Raw genomic sequence first — 12385 nt, 5'->3', positions numbered from 1 at the left:
GTTAGTTCAGGTGAGTTTTCTTTATGAAATATGAGCTTGATGTACTGCTTTCATCAAACACTCAAACGATTTTAAATTGTGGCCGGGGGGTGGTGTTGGAGGAGGTTGGGGAATGCAGTTGTTTTAATTTTGTCTGACCCTTAGTCCCCAAGTGTCAGACCTCTGCTCTCATTAAATAATACGTCGTATAATGTTCCATTAACAAGAGGTTAAGATAGGATACACCCGTTAGCTTTCATTAGCAAGCAGCTAATGCCCCCCCTCCCCCAGAAGGTGCTACAGGGCCTTAAAGGTCGAGAGCCATCACTGAGCTGAACTCCACAAACACTGCCCCCCTCCCAACACAACACCACACACCAAAGGACGGAAGATCTGAAACACTGCAAGTGTACACTTTGCATTTACACCTCACTGATGCAAGAGCATCTAATGTATGTTTCTTGTATTATTTTTTTCATCTGCTTCGTTGGCGCTTACCTGCACGGACAGGTGCGTGTCTGGTGAGCGTGTGAAACGTTTTGAGGAGCTGTGAAGCAGATTTCGTTTTGCGACAGTGTTCAGTGACAGTAAAGACTTTCTGTCCTTCTCTAAGAACTGGCCAGAATGTGAAATCTGGAGAACGCCTTTAAGCTACCTCAGTGTCTTGATTTTTGAAACTGAGTGGATGTTTAGTTGCTGTTAGCAGGGGACGCATCCTGTTTGTAATGGGAGACAGCTGGTGTTATTCATCCACCCACATGTCCTCCCGTTTGCACTCTGCTTACAAAGGAATCAGATTTCTAGTGTCTCTCTCTCTCTCGCAGTGAGCAGCTCTGAAGAAGCTTCGCACCTGAATGGGAAAAACAACAGTTTCTTTGATTGTCATATGGAAGGACTGCGCTTACAGTATAAGGCCTGTAGCATCAGCGCTTGTAAGATTAAGAGTGCATACATTCAGCATAATAGCAGGCTCAAGGAACAACACTTTGAACTGAGACACAGCAGTTCCTGAATTCATATTCTGTGCAGTTTAATTCAATCTGCCCCGGTGCTTTTTTCTTTTTTCTTATATAAATTTTGATTGTCCGATGTTTGATACCTTTTTTTTTTTATTAACTTTTTCTTGCACAAATTTGGTGCAGTTTCAGAACATTATATGTATTTGGTCCGAACACAATAAAGGGAGAATTGAAAGCCAGGTTGCTTACTGAAAGAAACAAAAGCATTCTTTCAGGTGTGGTGACACTGTGTACTTAATTTGTTCCTGCCTCAAATGCGGGTCTGGGGATTCCTTATCTGCTACACTAAAATAGTGTGCATAGACTCTCTTGTAAGTCACTGTGGAGATGCTGTTCAGTAAGCGAGCAGTAATTAAAATAAATTCATTACACCAGTTGTTGCAGCCAGTATGGGTCATGGAAAGAGGTGCTTTACAATTCCTTTCATGTGTTCTCCCAGCTGGGCCGGTAATATTTCCCTCAGTAGTTTTTCTAAGTAAATCTTCACACAACAATACAAAATCCACTCCGGAAGCTTCTCTCGCAGAGAAGCGAGCACACAGGAGATGCAGAGCTTGGCTGTCTCGCAGAGAAAACATGGAGAGATATTTTGGCGGGTTTACAGATGGATGTGGGCTAAGCCTCCTTAACTGCTGCTGCTGCTGCTGCTGGTGCTGCTGCTGCTGGCACAAAGCAGAGGTAGACTGGGAAATACCTGCTAGAAAGCTCACTGAATCACCTTTTGTCTGGAGCTGCAGCAGCTCTGAGCTCCCTGCGACAGACTTGTCCATTAAAAATCCACTTGGCGAAGTAAGTCAGTGGAAGACAGTCACATTTTACCTTATTGGATATAGAATCCATATGAGCCAATCACATTAGACCTTATTGAATCCACAACTGCTTGCAGCCAATCACATTACATCTTATTGGATAGAGAACCACCCGGACCCCAATCATATCACAACTTATTTAAGTATGAATACATAATCCCGACAGCCAATCATATTATAACTTATTGGATACAGCACCACTGCCAGCCAATCTTATTACCACTTATTGGGGTGTGAATAAAGAATCACTCACTTGGCAGCAATGTCATATCCTCTTGGATGGGGACCATACAAAATGAACGTCTGCCAATTATACTGCATTGGATATAGTGTAGCCAGCAGGACAGCGATACAGTCGCAGGTGAGTGAAAAATCATCCTCATTGTTCTGAATTAGAAGAGGAAGGTGGTCAGACTCCAGAGGTGAGAGGAGTGGACCGCAGACTGAAGCGTCACTGGCTGGAGTCCGTACATCAACACAGTGAATAAGTGGCAGATTGGAGTGGCGCTTCTGCCAGAAAAGACTCAGTGGTGGAGTTGAAATTGATGGGTGGAGCTAAAGATTTTTTTTTTTTTTCCTGGCAAAACATTAACATTATTGAAGTCCAGTGAAAAAGGCAATAAACTGAAAACTAGCAATCTGGCCACTGCATTAAAAATGTAGTTTAGCCTAAAGCAATGTCCCGATTGCATACTCCACATTCTAGTTCAGGTTTTTAAGTGTGTTTTATGCTCAGTATAGAAAGATGTGTCAGTTTCTAAGTGTACAGTACATAGTTACTCATTATGTACATGACCCACTATTTTTAAGTACATATATTATAAAATATGTATTGTATTACGTATAAAAAAAATACCAACAATTATACCAAATGACTTAATTTTTAAGTAGGTGTTAATATGTCTCACAATGCACCATTATTATAGAGGAGGAGGAAGAGGTAGTCAGTGTTGGAGAAAGGGTGAAATTGTACTTAGAATATACCACTGTTAGTATTTGAATAATATTAGTATGGAATTAGGACACACTGCAACTTACACTGGGGTCTGTTCTACAGCAGGGATTTGCGGCCGCTGGCTTCATGCAGATCGCAAACAGAGGCAGTGTTTCACAAATAGCTGCCATTGGTCAGTCCTGCAGGACTCGTCATGCTCGTGCATTGGTCATTAGCTTAGCATTTGCTTTGATTAGTGAAATGCTTCAATATTAATGTAAGAGGAAAATATCTTACGGTGGGAATTGCAGATTACATGGTGTGAATTTGGTTAAACAGTTCGACTAGCTATCCCCACCCAGGTTTAGCCTTTGGTGTAATCTTGTTAGCAGTCTTAGTTTTCCATGATCTGCGTTGTCATAGTAACCACCACCTATATTTTTCATGTCTAAAAAGGATTTCCGGGTGCTCCGGTATTGAGCTTAAGCTCAGTAAATGAGAATTTGTCCACCTGTGGGACTGGTCTACGTCTGAGAAATGTTTTCATGACTAAAACCTGAGTCCTCTCTTCATTCGTGCAGGTGATGTTTTGATTCCAGCCAGTGAAGAAGGGATTAAATGCTCTTCTCTACCTCAGCACCTACTCTTCAGGCATTCTTTAGTAAAGCATTATGACCCCAGTAGCTCCAGTCAGTTGCTCAGTAGCCAGCAGCAATAAGACTGTGGTTGTACCGAGCAGCTCCCAGGTGAAAATATGTGTAAGAGTGAGAAACGAGTTCTTGCTCTGAAGAAATTCATGTGTGCAAAGCAAACCTTCCCTGGATGAGTAAAGGTTAAAGAGAAATTATAGAAGTAATCCCCCTCGGCCTGCCAGGACAGTGCTCAGTACATTTTTAGGTTCAAGCACTGACGACACAGTTTTTCCGAAACCACATCCTGACTGAGTGGAAGTACCTTGACTTCCAGAGTGATTGATATCCTCAGGTAAGGAGGGAAAAGATAACATGAGGAAAATAAGAACAGAATCATTTTCCATGCACTGAAGATTTGTCAGCAGATGCACCAGAACTACAATAACAAATGGAACAGAATCCACCTTCGTTATGGTTGAGTTGTTGATAACAGAAGAAGAAGTGTACATTTGCCCTCCGATAGCAGCTTTGAATCAGTAAAATTGCAGTTTCATGCAGCAGCACAAAGGGACTTGAAATGTGAGGCCTTCAGGTTTCTTTTTATCTGTGTTTAGAGGCTAAAGTCTGAGCCGGGCTTAGAAGTAAAATGATGTGTTTTCAGTTCAGGAAATTATTATTTATTTTTCTTTTCTTTGTAGATTTTTTTTTCTTTACATTTTAGGCACTTAGCTTGTGCTCTCAAACTTGAATTAGCTAAATCAGTCTCAAGCTTAAATAAACACATTTTGTCAACATTTCTAACAGCCAGTAATGAGATGTCAAAACAACACACACTGCAGAATAATTGCAGTATAAACTATTCTAGTTTTCCTTGAATATTCATTTATTGTTAACAGTCGAGGAGACGTTGAGAGCCAAACAGATGTTTTTCCCAACAATGTCTGGAAATATTCAACAGCAGTGTGTCAAGCTGAGAGATGTTTACAAACCTGGGCAGCTGGTGAGACATGAATTCCAAAAACGTAACAAGATCCAGAAGCCTTTATTGATTTTTGGCTAATGTATGCAGCAAAGTAGAAAATAAAAACAAAAATACATCACTTGGCTGCATTCATCAGGGTACGGCAGTGAATAAATCCATGTTTAGAGAGAAAGAGAGGAGGAGGAAAGATTGATATGTGCCACCAGCCAGTGCTGCTAAATCCAAATCTGAGTGCTGTGCAGCCTCAGCGTCAGTGTTACCAGACATAGTTTGGTGATCCTACTGCATGTCAGAACCCCAGCTGAACAATAGTGACATGTTGTTGTTGTTGTTGTAGGCAATATAGAGCATTTAGCTTGTTTCCATTTTGTGCTTGAACCAACAGAGTTGAAGTATAGAAAAACAAAGCTCTGTGGCTCTAGGGTTCACAGCTAGGTATTCACAAAGTGGTCAGATTTACTCTCTTTGTCTTCCCCCTGCTGGGGATGAATTCAAGACAGATGGAGATGAGTTGATGGATGACGCTGACAGACGGGGGGGCATTGTATGAAAACATCAAGAAGCATAGTGACAAAAATCAGTTAAAAATGAGACTTTTGATTTCTCAAAGAACAAGACTAAAGCTGGGCCGCATCCTTCTGAGGCTGCATTTGAAGATCGACTGGGTCACAGTGGCGCGACTAGACTGTTCCATTTTGAAGGCTCCTTCAAATACGGCTCAGAAATGTGTCCTTGTTTTCCTGGGCTCGATCCGGGTGGATCCTTCGAGGCCCAACCTATCCCAAGATTCAATGCACGCGGGTAATGAAAGCAAACAACACTGACAGAGCCTGAGGATTACACTTTTAAATGTAAGTATTGGGTTTCAGGTCAGTCCAACAGCTAACAGTACAACTGTTAGAACCAAGGCCCTTAAAACCTCAACTTTTAGTGAAAAAAAGTTAGTTAGGCAACAGGAGCTGCACTTTAGATGTAACGGTAAGGGCGGGCAAAGCGAAAATCCTCCATCGACCGGGCCGTCTCATTTGGGTTCGGCCTTTGTGGTGTACTTCATAGACTGTGTGACACAGCTTAAGAGTCTAGAGCCATGCTAGCAGCTCTGCAAAGTCATACCTAGCTAATTTGAGCTAAATGCTAATTTCCAAATAGTCATTGAGACATTTAACTAAAAATCTAAAATGTCAACATCTCTGTGTCACTAGAGGAAAAGTCAGGCGATCATTAAAGTCATTAGGATTCATCCTCTGGGGACAGTGAATTTAAATCTGGTTGATTTGAAGCAGCAAATGGTGACGGGTTTCAGTCCAAAAAGTCTAAGCAGCCACGTGTAAGATATGTGCAGCATTTGGATTCTGGACCAAGTGCGACAAACCTCTTGTAATCTGATTTAGCTGGGTCTTCAAAAGACTCCAGTCTGGCTCCAATCTGGCCCAGTTCTGGTCCACATCCTGGTTAGTGTTGGTGTCTTTCCAGCCAAAAGTGATGGCTCCATCAGTGTTTTCTAACTGGGTGCCTGGTTGGTTTCAACACAAACTCTGTGACTATGACAGATGTCAGCTGTCCTGTGACAACGCCACCTTAATCCTGCAACAGCCGGCTTCACACTCAGTTACAAATCTTCACACTTGGCAGATATTCCCAATTTGTTTAGGATTCAAACTGGAAATCTTCCAGTCGCAGGCCTTGTTCTGTGAGAGCTGCCAAGGTGAGAAGAAAGACTGTCTTAGAGAAGTCCCAGGTTCAACTTTGGGTAAGCGTATGAGAATCCCAAACAGCTACAGGGACAGTTTCACAGCACATGTCTCTCTGAGAGACGACACGCAAATGGCCCAAGATTTAAATTTAGAAATTGAAATCTAATTGTTTCTGGAGCGCAAATCATACCTCCATACTGTAGTCCACATATGTTCGTTTGGAAAAGTTTATAACTGATGTTTCTGTTATAAAAACCTAAATCCTTGGCCAAGCACTTATCAAAAGGCATTTTGAATATTTAAAATCAAAGCATGTGGTGAATATGACTTGTGCAGAGATGTGTTCACCTCTCAAGCTTTTTAAGTGCCTGGTTTCCTAAACCAAACACACCTCATGCAGTTAATGGTGTTTGGAAAGATTACTGTAATGCATTTCTCCTGTCTCCTTGTCAGTCGCTGGCATTCAGCCTGCTTATACTACCACAGGGTGGGGTGTGTGTGTGTGTGTGTGTGGGGGGGGTGCAGTGTTTACCAGTATTCACCTCTGTTGGCGTGGCTTCCCGCTTGCTTTCTAATTACTCTGTACTCAGAATGCCTCAGACCGATGTGAGGAGTAGCAGCGGGCTCAATTGGATGCAATGTCACGAAACACATCAGGGATGGATTCTCCCGACTTGTTAAAGTTCCCGAATCAATCCAAACCCCTTTCCACCTCCCAGCTTTACTCTCCTCTCCTCTCTGCACAGCCAGTCTCTCTCTCTCACTCTGTCTATTTTAACTCCCCCGTTGTCCTCTCTGTTTGTGTCCCCTCTGATCTCTTTTGCTTAACTCCTTCATGTCCGAACTCTTTCCTCTCTCGTCTCGTTTCGTCTCGGCTCTCCACGTCTGTTCAGGTTTTTTGTCTCATCCACCGTCCTATAAGGTTTTGAAGACCTTTTAAATTCTGCCTGGATTTTGATTTAAGTTCAACTTTCAACAAAGCTGACACTATCATCCACAAATAAACATAGCTAATGACAAAGACTATGAATTGACATAATAAGAAAAAAATAATGATGGGGAATTAAAGGAGGTCAGTTGTTAATCAGAAAATAAGTTGTACATATTAAAGCAGATGCAGTGGATTTGTCCTTCTCAACCCTGTTACATAATTATTTCAAAAGGCTGACAAACATATAAAAAATGAATTAAATGCATATATGACCTGTGATTACCTCTTTGAATTCAAAATTCACTACCAGTTTGAAGTACTGCTGTCCTACTGAGTTACCAGTAAACCAAGCTAATGAATAAAAATGGAGGACATTAGTGAGCACAGCCGTGCTGATCAGATGATTTGATCTGTCACACTCTGCTGCAGAATCACTTCATGTTTGTTAAATATGTGAGTTTACTAGAAAATAAGTGTCATCTGACTTCAAACGGGTTTATAGTTGGGTGAGTGAAAAGCTGTCCATCATAGAGAGGGCGGAAGATGTTGATAGTGTTCGCTAGCGTTAGCTTTGCTCTGTAGCTCTGCTTCCTTAAAGGTCATGACTCTCGAGACGACTTGGTATTGGTCAGTTGACCTCGATGTGAAACATGGTGCGGATTTACTTCTTCCCAATAAGAGCAAATCCTTGACTGATGATTCAATTTTTCACATTAAAATGATTTCAGTGTTTTCTAAGGCCTCAACAGAAAGCATTTCTAAAAGGCTAATGATATACCTGGCATTTGTACATTTATTTTTTCGATGACTGGTATATTTTTCTCATTATGAATGAATTTGACTGGTGAAAATTTTCAACCATTTTAAAGATGAATAGAAATATATCCTTACGGCGCCTTTAAAATGAAATAGCAGGGACCCTTTCCCTGGCTCCGTTTAATGGAAAGAAATCCACCAAAGAACAAACAGACAAGCCAGTTCCTCCACTGACAGAAGCCTCAATAAAGCAGCAGGAAATGCAACGACAAAGAAATGTGTTTTCAATAATTGCCTGACTTTTTCGTGATAAGTAAAATCGTTCACTTCCAGTGTGTGCATTACTGTCTGTATAGAGCTTTATAGAACACATTGAAAGGCATTAAAGGGGAAATTTACAAGATCACATTCTGCAGAAAAAGATGACATATTCAAAAAGTTTAAAAAAAAAAAAGGAAATTGCAACACTTGACAACACAAAATAATGAAATTCACTGACATTTACAGATTGATTGGTGGTGTCAGAGGTTGGGTTTTTTTTCCTTTAAGAAAGGAAGGACATTTTCATGGAACATTGCCACTTTACAGAACAAGTCCAGTTTGATTTAACAAAGCTAATGTGACGGCAGACGGGAAACAATGTTTTGCATATCACAGTTTTAATGTGGAAGCCTCGTAACTATTGGGATGTTTGATGTTTCACTTCAGTTGAGGGATTACCTGTGAGAAAATGCTGTGATGATGTAGCTCAGTCAAAACTCCACAGGTTGATGTCAAAAACTGGATTATCCCCGAGTCAAACACAAAGCTGTTGTTCATACTTTATGAAAAGTTAATAGTTTTGAAGCTACAATGTATGAGTGATGTGCTTTGTTGTGGATTAATATAAGAGCAAGTTCTAAAAACTTGATTTAAACAATGTGATGCTTTGTAACACTTTTAGCTTTAGATGCTGTAGCCGACTTTTTTTTTGGGATGTGTCTGCACTTTCCCTTTCTGTCTCTCTGATGTCGAGTGGCCCAGGGTCACAGCAGAATGCCTCCCCCTCCTCTGAGTTTCATTACAGCCACAGTGGGATGCCACGGTGTATATGCACAACAAACTGATTGAACCTCCTCCTCCTCTGCTCTCTCCCTGCCCTCCTCCCTCCTCTCCTCCTCTGCCTCACGTTTGATGTCTCTTTCCTTTCACCACCCTTTATTTTTTCATCTGTTTCCTTCCACTACCATTTTTCTTTTTCCTCTGTTCTCCTCATCCCTTGTGCTATGTCTGAATTCCTATTATCTCCTCCCTCTCACATCTTCCCTCCATCTTTCTTACCACCCCCCCTTTTTTCAATTCTCCCTCTCTTTCTTATCCTCTCCCCCACAGCCAAGCCTAAGAACTCAGCCAAGGTGGTGACTGTCCAGGCTGGCACCAAATCGGTGGTGGTGGCCCAGTGCGAGGCGGCGGAGGGCAAACCGGCCGCTACCATCAAGTGGCTGGCATCGGTCGGAGGAAACCACTCAACCAGCACCACAAACGGCCCGGACGGGACGGTGACGGTACGCAGCGAGTACCGCCTGGTTCCCACGCCGACGGACAACGGCAGGGAGGTGACCTGCATGGTCGACCAGAAGACACAGGAGAGGCCGTGGGTTTACCCTGTGAAGCTCTCCGTGGAGTGTAAGGAAGACACACACACACACACACACACACACACACACACACACACACACACACACACACACACTTGTTTTATTTTCACATATAATGTCTTTTTGAGCATAAATAATAAACGATGCACAGCCTGGGAAGAGACTCTCTCAGTATCACATGTCATGAGTCCAACTAAAGATAGAAATAAGCGACTGACAGTAACTTCAGACACAGATCGGGGCCTTCCCTGTGTACATCACAGAGATTTACAAATATGACGCCAAACAATCTAAAGCTGTGATGCAGCAGCTATGATGAGAGGGTGATACTTCAACATGTTTGTGTGCAGCACTTTCCTCACACACTCTAAGACACTTCTCTTAACAGAGATGCCTGACTAATTAAACTATACATATACATATATATATATATATATATATATATATATATAAACTGTATATAAATGCAACAAAAGTCAGTACACCATTCATTAGAGAGTTTTCTTTCTTTTATTTTCTTTAATGTTTTGCATTTCCAGTTTTATTTTTGATGACAGATTCCAAGCATGTTTTGCATTAATCATCATATCATCATTATTTTATAAGCGTGTTCATGCATCTGGCCTATAATGGAAATCACAGATGTCATACATATACGTTGCAGTGATCGCAGGTATTCTATTTTCAATCTAGTTTCATTGTTTTTGGTCCCGGAGATTGTGTGTGTACTTGGCATTTAATTTAAGTTAGCTTATTATACAACCAGCTGCTGGAACTCTCTTGCATGAATTAGCAAGGGAGCGAGATCTTAAACCCAACCCCCTTAAAACCATATCCACCACCACATGATCCCCAGGTAGCTAATTTGTGAACAGCTACAGGACGCTACAATTAATATTCATTCATTCATCAACAAATGACCAGGCAAACTTTTACATTACAGCTGTCTTACAATTATGATTTACCATCTACACTTCATTCTTGTTATTGTGATCCTGTACAACATCAGGGCGGTATCTGTTTGTTCACCACCACTTCTCCTTAGTCGTTCCTGTGTAAACAGATTGAGACAAATGCACACATCCAGGAATCTGTAATTACATACAATAGAAGGACAGACAAAACAGTGACTGTGGTAAAACCCAAAGCTAAACCTAAAGCCAGGCTTTCAGAGGTAAGTAACACAAAATATCGGCACATGAAAGAATTTTTGGCCTGAGAAATATAGAAAATCAAGAACACACATGTTGTCACACACATTGCTTTCATTTAATCCATTAAATTCCGTTCTAATTTACATGGGATTAAAATATTACACAGGTTCAGCGTGGCTTTGCAGAGATTTAGGCGTGCTGACAGCATCGTCTCAACCGTGTGACCTCTGCTGCCGTTTACTGCAAAGATGGAACAGATTGTCTTTGTTCAGCCTCCTTTTTATAATCTGTAATTTTTAGACTGCATGCGCACACACACAAACATACACAACACACACACACACACACACACACACAAAATCAACCTGAACCGTCAAGGTGTATACAGGAAATAACGAGGAATATATATATGAAATTATTATACCTACACAAGACCCCTGGCTATACACACAAATTATCTTCCCTGGCTTTTGAGAAGCATACACACACACTGTGTCTCTGAAGGCCCGCATGTGCAAGTAGATTCAGCATCTGCTTGTGTAGTATTTGTGTGTGTGTGGGCGTTTACAGTACGCACGTATAGTATATAACCAAAGATTCACTCAAATGTGAACACAAACAAGGCTGAGAGATCTCACCTGTGTGTATGATGTGTGCTGTAACATACACAAACATGTTTGTACTTTTATACTTCTGACAACACCGATAAGACGGGCTTCATAAAGGATTATTAAATGGTTCATAATTATTAATTAAGTTGTTAACACCTTATAAATCATAAATAAACAATTAAAAACAAGGTATAACATAGTCCTCATAAACTGATGCAGGCTCACTATTTGGCAAGATCAAGTTAATGCTTACTACTCATTTATCTTACTAATGAGTTACTACCATTTCTAACTGTTAAAAGGAGCCTTATAGTAACTCATTAATAAATGGTGACGTGTTTTAACCTTTTACCAGTTGTACATGTTTGTAAATGATAATAAATGGTTGTAAGAATGAGAAGAAGAAACATGAAGATGATGGAGGGAGAATCACAGAGATGTGAACAGTGGGACAAAGGATGGGTGAGCAGTTCACCAGGTAAAGGAAGGTTCCCACCTGTGTTCTAGCTGGATGATAAAGTCCTAAAGAAGAGAACAACCAGCAGAAAGCATCTCCATGTTAATCTCCACTGAGCAGAACGATCTGATCAACAGCTGTGATTATAATGAGGACGGCTGCTGAGAGCATGTCAAGGTCAACAACACTGCCACGACCTCAGAGGATGAATCTGCTTTGATATGATTATGTGATCTGCCATAATTTGATGTTAAGACGCTGACTGTGGTTCATTGTTAGTAACTGAACAAACATGATGAAGCAGCAGGTACAAACATGATGATGGAGAAAACAAAGAAAGCTCAGTAACAAGTGAGATATGAGGGTTAACAGTACAGAGACATGTGCTCACTATTTGGCAGGCACCAGATCGGTTGTCCTTTTCATCTAACAGCTTATAAATGATTTACAACGTGTTAACAAGCAATTAATTTATAAACCATCCATAAATCCCTTATAAAGGTCTTATTGTAAAGTGTTACCCTGATTCCTCAGTGTCTATCCCTGACTTTAACCTAGTTCTAACTCAAACCCTAAAACCAACATGTAACTGAAGTGAGTGCTGGTAAAAAGTGGTCCTCACAGAGATAGAAGTAGCAGATTACACACACACACACACACACACACACACACACACACACACACACACACACACACACACACACACACACACACACTGTGACTCCTCTGTGTGTGTGTGTGTGTGTGTTGGTTTAGTGATGGTGTGAGGGATCATGTCTCCTGTCTGCTG

The 12385-nt window shown here is 41.1% G+C and overlaps 1 protein-coding gene across 2 annotated transcripts in view; it reads left to right on the top strand.

The window, feature by feature from the left end:
* Positions 1 to 12385, top strand: part of LOC111220842 (poliovirus receptor-like) — a 291785-nt gene that overhangs the window by 124293 nt on the left and 155107 nt on the right. For both annotated transcript variants that reach the window (XM_022744082.1, XM_022744081.1), the window contains exon 4: positions 9108 to 9401. In XM_022744082.1, coding sequence (XP_022599803.1) covers positions 9108 to 9401 — 294 coding nt within the window. The remainder of the gene's footprint in view (positions 1 to 9107; positions 9402 to 12385) is intronic.

Source organism: Seriola dumerili, unplaced genomic scaffold, assembly GCF_002260705.1.
Source record: "Seriola dumerili isolate Sdu_G_001 unplaced genomic scaffold, Sdu_1.0 BDQW01000078.1, whole genome shotgun sequence".
Taxonomy (NCBI): Eukaryota; Metazoa; Chordata; class Actinopteri; order Carangiformes; family Carangidae; genus Seriola; species Seriola dumerili.
This window is presented reverse-complemented; position numbering and strand designations above follow the sequence as displayed.